Source organism: Gorilla gorilla, chromosome 15 (genome assembly GCF_029281585.2).
Source record: "Gorilla gorilla gorilla isolate KB3781 chromosome 15, NHGRI_mGorGor1-v2.1_pri, whole genome shotgun sequence".
NCBI lineage: Eukaryota > Metazoa > Chordata > Mammalia > Primates > Hominidae > Gorilla > Gorilla gorilla.
In genome coordinates, this window is record NC_073239.2 from 25,759,744 (window position 1) to 25,779,275 (window position 19,532).

General features: G+C 41.4%; 1 protein-coding gene across 1 annotated transcript; it reads right to left on the reverse strand.

The window, feature by feature from the left end:
* Nucleotides 1-2,980: 2,980 nt before the first annotated feature.
* Nucleotides 2,981-19,123, reverse strand: COCH (cochlin). Its single transcript, XM_004055047.5, has 12 exons — nucleotides 18,979-19,123; nucleotides 18,598-18,654; nucleotides 18,467-18,514; nucleotides 15,838-15,994; nucleotides 14,622-14,755; nucleotides 14,081-14,143; nucleotides 13,075-13,119; nucleotides 12,837-12,984; nucleotides 8,946-9,049; nucleotides 7,981-8,207; nucleotides 7,289-7,805; nucleotides 2,981-3,983 (listed from the first exon to the last, which is right to left on the reverse strand). The coding sequence occupies exons 2-12, from the start codon at nucleotides 18,629-18,631 to the stop codon at nucleotides 3,808-3,810; spliced, it is 1,653 nt and encodes a 550-aa protein (XP_004055095.1). The 5' UTR covers nucleotides 18,632-18,654; nucleotides 18,979-19,123; the 3' UTR covers nucleotides 2,981-3,807.
* Nucleotides 19,124-19,532: the final 409 nt, after the last annotated feature.

Consider the following 19,532-nt stretch of genomic DNA (forward strand, 5'->3'; position numbering starts at 1 on the left):
AGTAACCCCCAAAAATGCACAGGTGCAGTTTTAAATAATTTGCTTAGACATCCTGTTACATTATTAAATCTGAATTTCAGTTAATGGCAGTGTTCTATTTGCCATACCTGTTCCCACAAAAAAATTCATCAAGGAATAAACTACATTGAATATTTAGGTTAGTTGGTGCAAAAGTAATTGCGGTTTTTGGCTGGGCGCTGTGGCTCAGGCCTATAATCCCAGCACTTTGGGAGGCCAGGGTGGGTGGATCACGAGGTCAGGAGATCAAGACCATCCTGGCTAACACGATGAAACCCCGTCTCTACTAAAAACACACACACACAAAATTAGCCAGGCGTGGTGGCGGGTGCCTATGGTCCCAGCTACTCGGGAGGCTGAGGCTGAGGCGTGAATCCGGGAGGCGGAGCTTGCAGTGAGCTGAGATCACGCCACTGCACTCCAGCCTGGGTGACAGACTCCGTCTCAAAAAAAAAAAAAAATTGTGGTTTTTGCCGTTTGTAATTGTGGTTTTTGCCATTTCAATGGCAATTACTTTTGCACCAACATGTTAGTTAAAAGTTGTCTTATAAATAATGTTAATATTTTGAAACTTTTCTTCAATAAGGTAATATCCTTTGTCTTTGAAGGGAATTGCAGGTGAAATTAGAAGGGAACACTAGAAAACTTAGTGTGAAATTCAATTTGAATGCTTGCTGCTGTTGCTGGGGGAAGAAATTACATTGTACACTGAGAAATTTTGTCATCCACCATAAAAATCTAAGTGGCAATTTTAGTCATTGACGAAAATCTTAAACTTTTCAAGTTTTTTTTTGAGATGGAGCGGAGTTTCACTCTTGTTGCCCAGGCTGGAGTGCAATGGTGCGATCTCGGCACGCTGCAACCTCCGTCTCCCAGGTTCAAGTGATTCTTGTGCCTCAGCCTCCCAAGTAGCTGGGATTACAGGCATGCGCCACCATACCTGGTTAATTTTGTATTTTTAGTAGAAACAGGGCTTTACCATGTTGGTCAGGCAGGTCTCAAACTCCTGATCTCAGGCCTCCCAAAGTGCTGGGATAACAGGTGTGAGCCACTGTGCCCAGCAAGTTTTTTTTAAATACAATTTTTTTTTGTTTTTCTGAACTGAACATTCAACTAAAGGACAAATTAAAGGGCGTACTTTTCTCCTCTTCTGTTTCTTCTTTTTTGAAATAAAGAATAAGCTTTTCCAAAGCTAGAATTGTTTCTAGCACCTATTCCAACCCAGTACATTATCATTGATCTGAAATGTGATGATTATTGGAATGCATAAACATTGACGTATTTTGGAATGTATTAAAACTGAAATGGATAAAAATTAGTATATATGTTTATTTTGTTCTATCTCCTTTGGTTGTATTTTTCTCTGCAGTATTAAACATTTGGAAGAGACTAAAGGTATGCAAAAATAATGTCTTATTTTCATTATGTGTGCTTCCATTTGACACATGGGAAATTAATTTCACTATTAAATAGTACTTTATACAAATCTTAATATGTTGATTTCTTCAATAGTTAATCATATTCTGCCTCATATTTCATGTTGTTTTTCTCATTATTTCAAACTAGGTAACTTACCTGTTGAAGACTAACATTGCATTTAATGCATTAAGTTATAAATGGGCCAGCATATTTGAAATCTAAGCATGTTTGCTTAAGTTGGATTGTAATACATCTTTCCTTTTTACTCTGTCTCCTGTAAATAACCTTTATCCTGATTATGTTTACTTACATAATTATTGATAGTAACCTACGGTTCTGATTTCTGCTGTCTTGCTGCTATTCCCTGGTTACTTCAGGTGACTCAAAACTTGGTCCTTTATAAAATTAAGGAAAAAACCACTTTCTTAAAAGGGCTAATGAGTGGTAGCTGGGTTTTCATTAGAGCTTAATTTTCCAAGGGGTTGTACTCCTAGCTGAGAGTTTTTGGTCTACTTACTGGGGAAAAATCATACTATGCTAAACCCAGTTTTTATGATGTTTAATTAAAATTATCCCTGTTACATGGTTCAGTCATGTTTGAAGCATTTTATAAAAGGGGAGGTTGTCTTCTCAAACTCTATTTTCAAATTTAAATTTTTATGTAGTGAAAAAGTCAATTCCAGTTTGTTTCTCCCTGCATGTAGTCCTTTTATTCCTCTTATGCAGGGTATAAAATTGTAAGACTCAAAAGATTTACCGGAGTATATTATTCTAACCAGTTAACACCTTTTTCAGGGGGCTTAGGTGGATGAGAGGAGGAGATAGGACCTATCTTTAGAAAAGACAGACAAGGTGGGATGATAGAGCACCTCTGTCTTTTGGGAGAGGCCTTGGTAAGCGAATCATCTAAGTCACATTAATGGAGTCCTGATGTTCTCCTTTCATAGGAACCAACTTCACAAGCATTTTTAAGTAAAAAGTGATGTCAGTTACAAAACATTTCTGGTGAAGCAAGTACTCAAAAATATCTTATACTGTTTAATCAGGTAGTGGCTGTGTATAATGCCTAGGACAGTAGGTATTCAATAAACTTGGGTCTTTTTATTTTTTTTTTTATTTTGGAGATAGGGTCTTGCTCTGTCACCCAAGCTGGAGTGCAGTGGTGTGATCATGGCTCACTGTAGCCTTGACCTCCTCGGCTCAAGCAGTCCTCCCACCTCAGCCTCCCGAGTAGCTCAGACTACAGGCATGCACCATCCCACCCAGCTAATTTTTTTTTCTTTTTTATAGAGTCGGGGTTCTCACTATGTTGCCCAGGCTGGTCTTGAATTCTTGGCCTCAAGCAGTCCTCCTGCTTCAGCCTCCCAAAGTGCTGGGATTACAGGCATGAGCCACTGTGCTTGGCCTCAATAAATAATTGAATCAAAGAAAAAATATTCTTGGTATTATTACATGATTTAAAAAACAATTCAGATTGGTCTTTCCACATGAATTTTTACCATATCCTCAGGGGAGACACTTGCAGTAATAAAAGTAAGCCAGCTTACAATAACTCACTAGCAGTTTTATTGCTTAAATATTCAAACTACAATATTTTTTCTGCAGTTATTTGAAATGTCTTTTTCTTTAAATGTTTATAAGCAGTCAGTAAATACTTTACCAACTTAACTTTTAAGTACTTAGGTGACTTGGAATATAAGCCAAATATATCTATATACATATAAAATTAAGGAGAGAAATAGAAAAATACCTGGCAATCCTGCTCTCTTATTCAGTGTGATATTTTTAGTCATAAGTTGTTATGAAAACACACTACAAAAGCAGTTTGATACAGGTCTCCTTTCTATATCCAGATTTTATAGTCTGCAGTAATAGCTAGCTATTATTGGTTGGTTTTAAGAAAATATCCACTTGGGTCAAAATATGTATACCTGAACCATGTTAAAGAGCTGTGTTCATTTAAGTTTCTCTTTTCATTTTGCTTATATAATCAATACAGAATGGTTAGAGAACGAATGTTGCTTTTGGTCTAAGTATCAGATTCTTTTATTGAGCTATGGAATTTGCATATCTGTACATTTAGTAGGCATGGTTAGAACTCTTAAGGTTTTAATCCACATTATCTCCTCTTTCCTGAGTTTCTAAGAGCCATGATTATGAAGCCTCAGCAGTGTTTTTAACAAAGTACACTGTAAATTGTAACCAGAAGGCAGCGGCTTTAAAGGAGTGCTTATTTGCCTAAATGGCTGTTGACATACTTAATAGTTTTATATCTGATTCTAGTATGCTAAAGCATTTCAGTATTATGAGAATACAATTTATACACTGGATCCCCTTGTACTTTTTCTTTCAGTTGTCAAAATGTTACCATTATTGCTGGGATTCTAAGAAATCTCTACAAATGCCTCTGATGACATCAGAAACAATTGGTTCTAATCCTGTGAACTCTCTTGTGAAGAAAGCATGAGACTCCTTCGGTTTAGAAGCCATATCTTTCAGGTCATCCAGGGGTGCCCAAGCCACACCAACAGAGAAGATAGTGATTCCTACAATGAAAACATTTTAAAGTGAATTGAAAATCAGGTCTAGCTAATATATGGAATTATGTCTATATGTTTTCCATACACTGTTACATAGTTGCAGCGAAAACTGCTTACTAATTTCTGGACAATTAAATCCCCTGAACAAATTAAGTTTTCACAGTCATTGTGACGAGAGTGGCAAAAGAGTCGTCCAAACCAGAAACTCTGCTATATCTGTAATTCACCACATTAACAGGTAAGTCATCACTGATAAGAAATAATTTGATAAAGTTCAATATCCATAAATGACAGAACACACCTATAAACTAGGAATAGAAGAAAACTTTTAACCTGATCCACAGTATCTTTTTTAAAATCCTACAGTAAATGCAGATGGTGAAAATTTTCCGTATGAGGTTGGCCTGCATCAAACAGTATACTGGAGTCAGTCACAATCCATTAAAGCAAGGAAGAATGGCACAAGAGATGGGATAAGTAAATAGCAAAAGTGTTCAAAGGTTGCATTGTTTGAGGAATGGTGACTAGTCCTCTGATAATGAAAAATCCTCTTCCATTTCAATCTTTATATTGGCAAACTGTCTAATAATCAGAAAATGTCAGCCTATAATCCCAAAGCAAAACTAGTGACTAAAAAGTACTGCCCAAGAGGGATCTTATGAAACTGGAGTAATTTCTTCCAGTTTCATTGAGGTATTCTATTTCCATTCACTTTAGTTACTAGAAGGCTTTTAGTACAACTGTACATTTAGGGTAATAATACATTAGTTGGATTCACCCCAATCCCAATTGTAGAAGTTTTCATTTAATCTTTTTTTTTTTTTTTTCTCAGACAGGGTCTGGCTCTTTTGCCCATGCTGGAGTGCAATGGTACAATCAAGGCTCACTGCAGCCTCAACTTCCTGGGCTCAAACGATCCTCCTCAGCACCCCCATCCTCAAGTAGCTGGGACTACAGGCGCATGTCACTAAGCCCAGCTAATTTTTAAATTTCTTTGTAGAGATGGGGTTTCACCATGTTGTTCAGGCTGGTCTCATCTCGAACTCCAGGGCTCAAGCGATCCATCTGCCTCGGCCCCCCAAAGTGCTGGGATTACAGGCGTAAGCCACGACACCTGGCCTCATTTAGCAGATTCTTAGTGTAGAGTACCATCTATCTAATGCTGGGTGCAATTTTCTATAACTTTTGGAGTTTCTGTAATAGTTTTCCTCTACAGATCTAAGGTTTCATTCCCCTTCTAGTGGTATACAGTGCTCAGAGTGGTAAATACCTAAGATACGCAGCAGGTTTAGATGATGTAAAAGCTACTTGGAACAATTTCCAATTGTTCCAGTCTCCTTTTCCTGACTCTCACTCCCTGGTTAAAAAAAAAAAAAGTCAAAATATTTTTTTCCTCCCCCTCAGTTTTCCTCACTTCTTTTCAGTTCTACATTCTAGTTCAGATTGTTTAGCTCAAGCCCAGCATATAATTACAGTTAAAAAAAAAATAATCACACCACTGTACTCCAGCCTGGGTGACAGAGCAAGATCCTGAAAATAAAAACTGTTGTGATCTACCCCTAAAATCCTACCCTATTTTCTGGCTTTTGCAACTTTCAATATCACTAAGGGATAATTTTCACGAATCAATATTGGTGTAGTCCAGCCTCCTGAACTTTAATCAACCTAATCACTTTATAGCCTGAATACAATCCTGTTAACTATAAGTTCAGTAAGCTAAGTATTAAGGAATATGATAGTAAACAGGTCTTTACTTCACAGGTTAGTTGCTGATGTATAAAAAATACTTTTTACAAGCTAGATGTGGAACTTAAATTGCATGTGTTCTCTGTTTTAAGAGTAATCTTTCATCAGTATCTGTAAAAATATGTGAGTACATTGGCAGAGGTACTAATGTGTAGAAAGGAAAAAGGTTATGTCATTAGGAATTAAGTAGGGAAAATGAGGTACAGAAGAGTATTAAAAAAAGCAAGTCCATTGATTCTTCCCTCCTGTCACTCAGTTATATCCTCAGAAAGGGAATCTTAGCTTTTTGTTGGCCTATTTGATCTCTAACACATTACGTTAATGTCTTCAGGAACGAGGCCTGTGCCAAAAGTAATATTAAGGCTGGGGTGAGGAAGAAAAAAACCCTTCTTATACCCTTTTATAACACCAGAGTGTGTTTTTATTATCTTAAGCGGGGTGGGGGGGGAAAGTTTTTTGTTTTTTGTTTTTCTTTTTGAGACAGAGTCTCACTCTGTCGCCCAGGCTGCAGTACAATGGCATGATCTCGGTTCACTGCAACCTCTGCCTCCTGGGTTCAAGTGATTCTCGTGCCTCAGCCTCCTGAGTAGCTGGGATTACAGGTGTATGTTACCACACCCGGCTAATTTTTGTATTTTTAGTAGAGACTGGGTTTTACCATGTTGGCCTGGCTGGTCTTGAACTCCTGACCTCAGGTGATCCAGCCCACCTCAGCCTCCCAAAGTGCTGAATTACAGATGTGAGCCACTGCACCTGGCCAAGGAAATTTTGATGGGATAGGTAAAGTCTATGGGACACCTTATCTTAGGAAACTCATGCCAGACAAAACTTGACTAAAATAAAAGTTAGGGTTGGGTGCGGTGGCTTATGCCTGTAATCCCAGCACTTTGGGAGGCCAAGGTGTAAGGATCGCTTGAGCCCAGGAGTTTGAGACCAGCCTGGGCAACAAAGTGAGACCCCCGTCTCTACAAAAAAAAAAAATTAAAAATTAGCCAGGGGCAGTGGCATGTGCCTGTCGTCCTAGCTATTTGGAAGGCTGACACAGGAGGATTGCTTGAGCCCCAATAGTTGGAGGTTGTAGTGAGCTCTGATCATGCCACTGCACTCCAGCCTGGTGACAGAGCAATTACCTGTTTCATACACAAGAAAGTTAGGATAAATTACTGAATGGCAGATTCATGGTAGGTTATAAGCTGGCTATTTGGAGATATAGTCCAAGTTTGAGCTAAATATGAGCACCTTAATTGTATATGTATAAGCACATTTCCTTAATGTGACATGGTTCTCATGGCAATTCTCTCAACAATACAGTGGTTAGGAATGTGCACTCTGGAGCCAGAATGCCTGGGTTTGGATCTTGGCCTTGCCACTTACTAGAAATGTCATTTCCAGGAAGTTTGCTTCCTTATCTGTAGAATGAGATGAGTAGGGCTGCTTTAACAGTTAATATTGGGTAAAGCCACAGGTGTTTGTTTAATGAAATAAATGCTTAAATTTTTATTTACTCCTAAATTCACTGAACCGTTTTTTCTGTTCCCTTCTCCTATAAAGAACAAGGACCTTACCTGCATCATGTGCAGCAGCTGCAGGGCCTTGGACATCATCATAGGACTGCCCATCTGTGACAATTACTAGGAAGTTCTTGTTGGGGCTCTCCCTTATAGGGCCAAACACATTTCTAACAGTAAAGGAAATGGCATCACCAGTAGCTGTTCCACCACTCATATAGCGGATGTTTCTGATAACAGCTAGGACATTCTCTTTGGTGCTATAGTCAGTGAAACTGAACTCCGTGCGCTGATCATAAGTAAACTGTACAGCAGCTATCTTGGCACCAATGTCCGAGATTTCAAAAGTCTTGGCTATGTTGGAAACAAATTCAAGCATGAGGCGGAAATTGCTATCTCCAACACTGCTGGAGCCATCAATTAGAAAGGCAATGTTCACTGAGTTATAACAGGTCTTGCTGCACATCATTTGTTCATGAGTGCACAGCTTCTGTACCAGAGGCTTTACGTATTTTGTGGTGCCAAACCAGTTGGGCATGTGGTAAGAGAAGAAGCCATTATTCCGACAGACAGCCTAATGGGGGAGACACATAAAAGATATCCAAAAGGATCAAAAGTTGTTTCTTCTTAAAAACTGGAAAATCCTGAATGTTTCAAGTTAATCTAGATAACAGGCAGTCAGCACTGCACTTAGAGGTCCAAAATGGAATACCCATCACTGTAACAGAAGATAACCCTCACCACTTTACCTTGTCAACAAATGTGACATCCTGAACCATCCCCAGTTCTTCAGGGATAGGCTTGGCCACAGAAACTATAAATACATTGACACCAAACTCTCTGGCCACAATGCCTGCTTCCTCGATGTCATCAGAAGGCCAACCATCAATAAATACCACCACCACTTTGGGGATCCCTTTTCTTACTCCAGCATCTACTGTGAAGAATTTCTGAGCAGTATGCTTCAAGGCTTTTCCTAAATTTGAAAAAGAAGCAAACAAGTAGCCTTTACCACTGCTCAAACCACATTTCTGTTTCCCTGTAGCATTTGATGCTGCAAAGTTTAAGAATTATATATAGAACTGGCAGTGGGGCGGGGCACACAAAAAAAGAATTATATAGAACCCAGTTCTGTAACAGATGCATCAGCTGGGAAAGTTTAATTATCTACCAGGCCTATTTATCTTCACAAGCCATATTAGTTCCCCCTCCACCTCCTAGAAGCCTCACATTTGTTTACCCCACATCAATGGCCAGTTAGAAACACAAAACTGATTCCCACTTCCGTGCATGTGCTCTCTATGTAGCCCTTTGGTGACTGATTAGTACCTCTAAGAAGTCTCTCTTCAGAGTCAACAGTAGTGCTACTCATTCTTTCTGCCACATCTGCATTCATTAGATAAGTCTGTTGATTTTCACTTCTTTTTAGCATTACAAAGAGATACTTCTCCAATGTTATATCTAGTCAATCCAACGTATGAGAATTCTAAATCACCATGCTTTATATTTTTTAAAATAAGAAATATCAACACTTTGGTATACTTCCATTATAAATTGAAAATTTATCTCAGATGATCAAATGCAGACCTAGCCAAGATTTCAGTTCCAGGAGGATTTCACATCTGCTCATATAAAATAGCATAATACTGTTTTACATGTCTGATCACTGATAACCCTCTCCTATGTTACATCCCAGGTATCAAAGTTTACTTACCTGTATTGGAATTACCCCCTCTGAAACCTACTTCCTTTATGGCAAACAAAACATCTTTGGCTGATGTAAAGTTTTTCAAATAAAATTCTATTTTGGGATGTTCACTGAGTGGAAGAAAGAAAATGTTATTCAGGGAGAATTAAAAAGGTAAAATAAGCAACATTACATGCCTTAAAAAACGGTTTTAAAACCAGACAACACACAAGTTTCTTTCTTAATTCCATAGTACATAGTCAACTGAGGCATTGCATCCTTACTTGAATTATTGGAGATATTTCAGAGGTGTAACAAATAATTGCCATATTGAGGATTTATTATATTCTGGGTAATAAGCCAAAAGCATAACACATGTAAAACCTCATTTCATCATAGCTCTACAAGGTTGGAATTATCCCAATTATGTAAATGAAGAAACTGAGTCTCAGAGCATTTAGGGAGTTTGCCTGATGAAACACAGCTGCATTTTAAGTTCAAGTTGTCTGGCTGCAAAGTCCATGCCTAAACTATACGGAGAACTTGAAATCGGGCTTGGCTCAAAGCCTCGGGTTTAACAGAAGTCCGCAGAGTTGGGCACCAGGTAGCTAAACTAAATTAGGAAGTGGCTGGGTATGAGACTAGGGTCTGTTCCAGTGTGGGACCCCAGAGGCTCTAAGTAGTGTGGATCTATTAACTCAGATCTCTCTGTTCAGGAGAAACAATTTCATTGATGTGAGTCAACATTTTTTTAAAGGGACAAAGGTGAAATGAATTATAAAGTTACAATATTGAGTTTTTCTTATAATGACAATGACATTTGTGGACCTTAAAATTATGTGTATTGTAAGAGTTTTGAGATCTCATTTCCTATATTTAATATTAAAGGAATTTCAGCTCACTTTTATATAACTACTCTGTGTTCAGCAGAGACCGTTTTGAGTATAAACAACCACAGCACAATCTGTTGTGTTTAGTTTCTAGATGAGTCAGTATTTCATAGTGCAAAATTTAAGATCTTAGCATTATCAGTAGCCATTTTATTCAAGATTTTTTGAGGGAGAAGTAGAACACTGACTGTATTTCTGCATACATACCTGATGGAATATTGGGTCATAAAATCAGATTTCATGGGTTGAAAACCTTTTCACTTGTGGTCACTTTTCAACTATCCAGATTATGACTTATGAAATTAGTCTCATTTTTGTATCCTTGATATATTCTGTTCTTTGACTTACATATAAACTTGACATGGTTTACCTATTCTAATGGTCTTTGTAAAACAGAAAAACTACAAAACTTTGTATGAGTCTACAAGGTAATGAAGAATTCATCTTCAAAAAGAATTGGGTCAAAGTAGTCAGAAAAAAGTATAAGACAAAAAGTACTGCAGGGGAATTTGCCTCATGGGATGTTAAAATGTGCAATAAAACTGTGATAATCAAAGCAGTGTAGAAAAAATATGTAAGGATTAGCATATGAATCAAAGAAATAGACTTGCTCAAACTCAGGTATAAATGTGTACCATAAGTCAATGAAACAAGGAACACATTTTTTTTAAGGGTGAGAGACAAATGGTTAAATTATGTTAGAACAGTTAAATTTTCTTCTCATGCCAAAAAAATTCTATCTAATCTAAGAGCAGAGCCACTTGTAAAAAATAACAGAAATGAAATGGAAATTAATATTTGTAATAGCACTGTTTATACAACCTTACACACTGCTGACAGTAGTTTAAACTACTTCACCTTTCTAGGAAGCAATTTCGCTATTTATTTATTTGTTTTTTTAGAGATGGGGTCTTGCTCTGTTGTCCAGGCTGGAGTAGAGTGGTGCCATCATAGCTCACTGCAGCTTTGAACTCCTGGGCTTGAGAGATCCTCACACCTCAGCCTCCTGAGCAGCTGGCACTACAGGCATGAGCCACTGTGCATGGCTCAATTTCACTATTTATATCAGAGGCTTTAAGTCAGAACCTCACTTTTAGAAATCTAACCTGATGAAATAATCAGAGATGGGCACAAAGATGATATAAGGATGTTCATCACAGTGTAGTGTGTAATGTAGTGAAGAAATAATAAAAAGAATGACTAATCATGCAAAGGAATATTATGAAATATTTTTGATGAATATTTGTGATATGAGAAAATGCTAAAAATACTAAAGGATGAAAAAAACAGGATGCAGGGCATTTTTAATAGTCTGAGCTTTTAAAAAATAATACAGTCAGATATTTCCTTAAAATACTGAAGGGGCCAGGTGTGGTAGCTCACACCTGTAATCCTAGCACTTTGGGAGGCCGAGGCAGGTGGATCACCTGAGGTCAGGAGCTCGAGACCAGGCTGGCCAACATGGTGAAACCTTGTCTCTACTAAAAATACAAAAATTAGCCAGGCGTAGTAGTGCACACCTGTGATCCCAGCTACTCAGGAGGCTGAGGCAGGAGAATCGCTTAAATCCAGGAGGCAGAGGTTGTAGTGAACAAAGATCGTGCCATTGCATTCCAGCCTCGGTGACAGAGCAAAACTCCGTCTCAAAAAAAAAAAAAAAAAAATTTATAGTGATTATCTCTAGGGCATATGATTTAGAGCATTTCTTTATGTATTTTCAAGCTTTCTATAATGAGCATATTCTATTTCTAAAAGCAATAAATAAATAAATATATATATTTTTATTTTTATTTTTATTTTTTGAAACAGAGTCTTGCTCTGTTGCCCAGGCTGGAGTGCAGTGGCGCGATCTTGGCTCACTGCAAGCTCCACCTCCTGGGTTCACGCCATTCTCCTGCCTCAGCCTCCCGAGTAGCTGGGACTACAGGCGCCTGCCACCACGCCCGGCTAATTTTTTTTTTTGTATTTTTAGTAGAGACGGGGTTTCCCCGTGTTAGCCAGGATGGTCTCAATCTCCTGACCCCGTGATCCACCCGCCTCGGCCTCCCAAAGTGCTGGGATTACAGGCGTGAGCCACCGCACCTGGCCAGCAATTAATAAATATTTTTAAATGAATAAAATAGAAAGGTCGTGCTTCAGATCACCAACCAAGAGAATATGGAAAGAGCTAAAAAGAATAACAGAACAGGGAGGTGGAATAGACATATCACTGCTTCTTCCTTCAGAAGAGAGAAATTAGGAATTGAGCAGAGTAGATAAGCAGAGGTGACTTGTGTAAGCAACAGGACTCTCCAGTCTACCTTCTGGTTCTTATATAGATAGCACACAGTTTTCTAAATTCTTTTATTCCAAAAAGGAGGCACTCAGATCTACTCAGTCTGCCCAGGCAGTCTTAGATCCTGAACTTACAGTTTGGGAACCCAGTGTGTCCATAACTCAAATGTTTATACTGAACTGACATGTACCCACTAAAAGAACTGATCATTTGTCATCATTCAAGACTCATTCAAATCTCCTCTCATTTGATTTTTTTTTTTTTTTTTTTTTTTTTGACATAGTCTCACTGTTGCCCAGGCTGGAGTGCAGTGGTGCAATCTCGGCTCATTGCAACCTCTGCCTCCCGAGTCCAAGTGATTCTCCTGCCTCAGCCTCCCAAGTAGCTAGGATTACAGGTGCATGCCACCACATCTGGCTAATTTTTGTATTTTTAGTAGAGACGGTGTTTCACATGTTGGCCAGACTGGTTTTGAACTCCTGACCTCAGGTGATCCACACACCCACTTGGCCTCCAAAGTGCTGGAATTACAGGCGTGAGCCACTGCACCTGGCCTCATTTGATTTTGAATGTATCCAACACAAAGAAATGATCAATGTGTGAGGTGATGGATATGCTAATTACTCTGATTTGACCACTATACATTGTATGTATGAAAACATCACTATGTACCCCATAAGTATATATACTTATTATGTGTCAATTACAAAGTAATTTTTTTTTTTAAATCTCCCATTTTAACAAGGTTGGTACCTGGCTTGAACAAGGCCCACATGTGGTCCTTCTGTTCCAATTCCCAACATTAGAGCCACTTTTCCAACAAAATTCTTCTGTAAATTAAATCGGCGCTGCCCAATATTAAAGCTTCCATCAATCAGAAATGCAATGTCTGCTTTACAATCTGCGAACAACCAAACCAGTCTCCTCATTAGCAGTCTCAAGAGGAGGGAGGGAAAATGCTACCTTCCCAAATGAAGATCTTGATTCTTACCTTTATTGCCAGTTTTCTTCTCGGGTGTTTTCTTTAGTCGTTTACCTGAAATAAAAGATGCACTTGGCATTAACAAAAGGAAGACAGTTACATAGCAAGAAACCCACATGGGGAGAAGCTCATAACAACAGAGTGCCATTCTTGAAAGGACTTTTTTAAAAAAATTAATTTCCTCAGGATTTTCTGGACTAGGGAAAGCAATGACCCAACAAATAAACAAATCAGTATGTAGGCCTACATATTTGATATGCCCTAATCCAGGACTTTGATACCCCAAACCCACAGGTGAGGCAGGAACTCAACATTAAATCCTAATGTTCTTAATATCTTTGACTTTAAAACTGCCATCGTCATACAAAAGGGGATCCCTGGCTATTTCTTACAATAGACACACATTCCTTTTAGTCACATGACAGTGCAGTAATTAAAGGAATTTAATGAAGCAAATGGAACTAGTTCATGGTACTTTGACCAGTTCTTAGGTGTGGTTTATCAAATCTGGGAGAAAATAGGACTTTTAGAGAATTATTAGGCTGGGTGCAGTGGCTCATGCCTGTAATCCCTGAACTTTGGGAGGCTGAAGTGGGAGGACTGCCTGAGGTCAGGAGTTCAAAACCAGCCTGGGCATCATAGCTAGACCTGTCTAAAAAAATAAAAATAAAAAAAATAAATAAAAAAAAATTGGCTGGGTGTGGTGGCATGTGCCTGTAGTACCACCTACTCAGGAGGCCAAGGTGAGAAGACTGCTTGAGCCTAGGAGTTTAAGGCTGCAGTGAGCTATGATTGCACCACTGTACTCCAGCCTGAGCAACAGAGTGAGACCCTGTCTTTAAAATATACACATAATGAATGTTTCCATATGTAATATACCAGTAAACTTAAGGTATTTGCTTTGTTTCTCTTTAATATCAAATTTCTTTAAGAAAAGCTTCTACCAACAACACGTTTATTCATAACTTCCAAATGCTGTGCCGGGCAACTAGGAGATAGGTTTCATAGTTCATACCTGTTGGTGGATGTGCTGTGGACACTGCTTGTCCTGTGGCCTCCTGTGTACTACTTTTGCCTTCTGTTAAAATAAAAATAAGCTTATTTTTTTCCTTTTCCTTCTTTACCAAAGTATTATGAATCTAATTTAGAGCTCTCTACAATGACAAATGTAATAGGGTAATGGTGATTGTAGTTACAAACATCCTGCTGCATGCTAGTTTCAGAGAACCAAAATGCTTATCCATTATATCTTCAAAGGATCATCAAAAATGTATTTAGTAGTTTTTCAGTTCCTTGGTAAGTGTCCGGGCATTCTGACTGCAAATAATTCAAGTTTCTATTGCCATCATCTGCCAGTAAGATTGTCTTCTATTCACCCGAATTTGACTTCAGTGGGTACTTGACCCCTCAGTCTAACCTACAGTTTACCTCTATAGGTCAGCTTTAGTCTTGATCACAGGTTTTTCCATCAAGGTTAAAGAGGCTGAGCTAAAAAAAGCAGAAAACGTTTGGGGGGTGGGAGAATATTACAGAATGAGAACAATAATTATACCTACTAGTTACTGTGAAAGAAGCAGACCATCTAGAAAGCATTTGAGACTGGATGCCATTGGCATCTACTGAGGAATAGTTTTCTCGACCAGGTAGGCTATAGACTCGTACAGGTCCCCCTGAGTTGCTGATTACTCCCCTGTAACACAAGAATAGCAGCTGAGATGCTATCCACACTTTTTCAGGGCATCCCACTGACTTATAGTGCCATGTTGTATCTATTGCTTTGATTAATCAAGAAAATAGCTCATCAGGGAAGTCATCTAAAGATTCTGCTTTATTTATTTATTTATTTGATGGCGTCTTGCTCTGTAGCCCAGGATGGAGTGCAGTGGCGCGATCTCGGCTCACTGCAACCTCCACCTCCAAGATTCAAGTGATTCTCCTGCCTCAGCCTCCCAAGTAGCTGGGATTACAGGCATGCACCACCATACCTGGCTAATTTTTGTATTTTTAGTAGAGACAGGGTTTCACCATGTTGGCTAGGTCTCGAACTCCTGACCTCAAGTGATCCGTCCGCCTCAGCCTCCCAAAGTGGTGGGATTACAGGCGTGAGCCACCACTCCCAGCTGCTGCTAGCCTTTTAAAAACTTGCTTACACAAGAACAAAATTTGCCTGGAAAAAAATGGTTTTGTGCTGTTGAACTTCTTAAGTATTGATAAGAACACATTTGTAATATCCCGTTACCCACAACTTAGAAATTCAGAGCACCAAACAATTTTCCTAAGATACTCACTTTAGCTACATACCCTTGGACTGAATTTTTTTAGAAGTATTATACTATCTATTCTACTGCAGGATAGCATGGCACTTGCTAACAATAGTCACCTTGGGCAAGATACTTGACAACTCTCTGAGTTCAGTTTCTTCATCTGTAACTGGAGTAAAATTCTACCTACCTTGTAGAGTTGTGGTGGAAGTTAAAACAATAGGTGGCACATAGTAATAACTCAGTAATATATCACATGATTAGGAATGTTTTGGAATCATAGCAATCTAGCCATCAAGAGGTAATGCTATTTGCCTTTTGTCAGAAAGCTTTCCATGTGTATTTGGTGTTTCAAGTATATTCAGGAGAACCATGAAAATATATCCATTTTCTGTGGCCACAATGGCAACAAAAGAAAGAATGCAGGGAGGAAAGGGATCCAGATGCGTAAAGCAGGAAAGGAAATAATCACGTTTGCATTTCTCTCCCACCCTGGTGTGTTTGGGCTTACCTGTGGACAGCAGCCCCACATATGCTCGATACAGAAGCATATACTATGTTCCCATACACAGAGAATTCCTCAAGAGGGCAGCCCCCTGGGCAGAGGACATCTGCTTTCTCTTTCCTGATGTCCAAGCCTCTGGTAAAACATGTGATAGCAATGGGAGCTGAAGAAAAAGGAGATAATATTGTAAGCATTCTTAGGACTTCTTGGGGCATAGTGGTGGGGAGACTACAGTGTGAGATTTAAGTTTTACTTCCCTAATTTCTACACTTCTAGTTATGACTATTGACTTATATACCTTTCCATACCATTCCAGATTTTGGCAAGCCACAGGGTTGTTTTCCAATTTAATATAGTCCCCAGCCACTATAAAAGTCTAATGTGAAAGTTCTGGGTTTTTATTTTGTTTTTGTTTTTGAAATGGGGACTCGCCAAGTTGCCCAAGCTAGGCTCAAATTCCCGAGCTCAAGTGAGCCACCTCCAACTCCCTAGTAGCTGGGATTACAGGTGTGCCACTGTGCCTGGCTTCTCAGTTCTTAACCAGGTTGGAATACATAATTGGAACTATATCTGAACTAGAAAATAAAAGTCATTTAATACTTATTAATTATAGAAATATAAAAAATCTTGGCTGGGCGTGGTGACTCATGCCTATAATCCCAGCACTTTAGCAGGCCAAGACAAGAGGATTTGCTTGAGTCCAGGAGCTCAAGACCAGTCTGGACAACATAACAAGACCTCATCTCTTCTAAAAAAAAAATTTTTTTTTAAATGGCCACACGTGGTGTTGCATGCCTGTACTCTCCGCCACTGGAGAGGCTGAGGTGGGAGGATTGCTTGAGCCAAGGAGTTCGAGCTTGCAATGAGCTATGATTGCATCACTGCACTCCATCCTGGGTTACAGAATAAGATCTTGTCTCCAGAAGACAAAAAATTTTTTTTTAATCTCAACTTTGATGACGCTATGTACACAGTTGCTTGAGGTAAAGATAGTAAATCTGGATTGAGCCTTTGTGGAACATTTTCATAGACATGTGCACAAATCAAAGCCATCCTTTCCTTCATAGGACCATTTATCCTAGTTAGCCTACAAATGCAGATCCTTAAACTCACACATTAAGGAAGCCAACAAAAAGATGCTTAGATTCACAGAAAGTTATCTAACTCGATTGTTCATTTTATAGATGAGAAAATTAAAGCCGTGGGGTTAATTTGCCCAAACAACATTCTACAACTCCCGAAGGACAGAAAACAGAAAAGTGAATCCCTTCAGAATACAGCATTTTTATCTTAATTGAACCTGATTATTTCTGCTCCAGATCTGTCCAGAGAGATTTATCAAGCAGCGGATGCATTTTTAGAAAGCACTGTTAATATTCTCAAGTTTTACACTGTCAACCTAACAAAGAATCAGTTTTTACTATAAATGATGCTAGGAAGAGACAAGCTCTTGGCAACAAGTAACAAGATAACATAATACAACATGTTAATTTGTGAATTTACTGTCGATACTAAATTGAGATTAATGTTATTAAATGCTATTTTTCAAACATGGGAAGTTGTAGTTATCCAAACCTTTTTAAAACATATATTAATTTTAAAAACCTTTTTTTCCAAGGCAAAGGAATACTTTCTGGCCATACTGTCCAACTGAGTACCTTGCCTGTGACAAGCACCCTCCTCTGTGCCCTTTGTGGTGACAGGTACCTTACATTCCATGGAAGAGAAGGAAGGATGCAGGCGCAATGCCCATTTCTTAGCTCTGAAGCAGTCTAGAGAGCCGAGAGGTTAAAATCCTTACCCCTAAACAGCCTCATACCTATCATCAAACAGCCTTAATCCTTCCTCCCATTTTCCGCTGAGATGGGGGCGGCATCGGAATCCGGTGCCAAGACCGACCGCCTTTAGTTGCGAACACTGACTTTTGTTAAGTAGAGCGGGAGAAATACAGCCATGAGGGATACTTAACCCTCATTCCTGCTTTCAAGGAAAACAAACGGTAGCTCTTAGGAAAGCGTTGCCTTTTACACTGTGGAAAATACACCAAACCACACACCCATACCCGGACCTCTACACGTGGTACAAACTTTTTAAACTCTCTCGCGTGTAGAGTGAGACCGCGAGTGCTTCTGATTATAGGGGTTACACCTAGAAACATAGCTAGCGAGTCAAACAAGGTGGGACAGCGACGTTCGCCTCCCTCTCTCTCGGCTACGGCAACCTGAAGTCGGGTCTGGGCGGCTTCTTCTCCACCCCCAAACGCAGCAGAGCCCAGGACTGGTGCGCTCCTCGGTGAGGCTCAAGGAGTCCTCCTTCCTCGACCTCCTGCTGCCGACGCTCAGCGGGCCCGGGGTCTGGGGCTGTGGGTGGGCCTGGAGGAGGCCTTCTTCCTAGTGCTCTGGGAGAACGTCCCCCCACTGGACCCCAGGGGCCCCCTACCATGGGAGAAACAGGTGAGCAAGAGCAGATCGGCTGCAGGGGTTAACGCGGGCGCGCCACGCCGCGGCTCCAACCTTCGCGCCTTCCTCCTCAGGCGGTCGGGCTGAGGCCCAAGGGACTGGATCTGAGTCCCGCTTGTACCCGCTGGTGCTCAGCCCCTGCGACCGCCTGGACGCACCCCAGCTCCCCCACTCACCGGCTCCCTCGCTGCCCGCGGGCCCCGGCAGCAGCAGCAGACACACACCTGCGAAGAGAGAAGCGTGAGGGCTGGCTCCAGCCTCCACCCAGCGGAGCAAGGGGCCGGGGTCGTGAGGGGCGCGCACCCACCGAGGCCGAGAGCCGGGATCCAGGCGGCGGACATGGTGACTGATAGGCTGCTCACACCTGGGAGAGAGGGAGAATGCGGGCAAGGCCAGGGTGCGGGAGGCCCGGCGCGTCACCTCCTCAGAGCCCCGCACCCTTCGGACCCCCGGGCGCGGCACAGAGGAGAGAGGACACAGACGACCCGCTGCTCCAGGCCAGCGCCCCTCTAGGTCTGGGAGGCGCCTCGGCGGCAAATCGAGCCAAGCCCAGGATCGGTGTGCAACCCCGCACCGCGGGGAGGCGGGGGCGCCAAAACGACGACAGACAGGCTGGGAGTGACAAAGAAACAGGGACAGAGGCGTCAGGGATCCCTCGCACCCGCGCCCTCCGCCCGGGGCTCCGCACCTGCTCGAGATCCACCCGGCTGCGCCCGAGTGCGGAAGGCAAGGCCCCCGCGGCCGCTATAAAGGCTGGGCCGTGCGCATGAGCACTGTGCGGGGGGCGCGGGAGGAAGCGCGGGAGCCGGTCCCCCGGGGCCCGGCGGCGACCTTCCAGCTCCGCCTTCGCCCCCTGCCGGCCCCGGGGTGAGGCCGGCGCGGAGGCGCCTCCTCCAGCAGCGCAGGCTCGGCCACCTGGACGCGGCGCCAGTCCCTAGAGGGGGCACGAAGGTCCCCGCGCCGGCGTCTCAACGAGTGTGGAGGGCCGGCGGCCCCGACGGCGGCAGCAGCGGCCTCGCCAGCCCTGCTCTGCCGGGACCAGGGCTGCTGAGGCAGCGGCGGCCGCTACCCGCCCCACCCAGCGAGGCCTGGAGCTTCTGAGAGCTGTCAGGTCCACGCGGCCTGAGAACTGAACTTCTCAACTTGGTGCTCTCGTGGAAAGAGTTCCTACTTCTGAAATAAAACCACCCTAGGTTTGGTAAACGCATGCCGCGTTTTCGTTAGAAACCCTGTCAACTGACT

Bases quoted from the DNA above. Each gene is read 5' to 3' on its own strand.
- COCH (XM_004055047.5), bottom strand. From the start codon at position 18,631: ATGTCCGCCGCCTGGATCCCGGCTCTCGGCCTCG. The intron at 14,144-14,621 runs GTAGGTATAATT...TTATTTTAACAG, and splicing joins TGCTTCTTTCACAGTAACTA to AAGGCAAAAGTAGTACACAG. The intron at 9,050-12,836 runs GTACCAACCTTG...TCTTCCACTCAG, and splicing joins GTGGGCCTTGTTCAAGCCAG to TGAACATCCCAAAATAGAAT.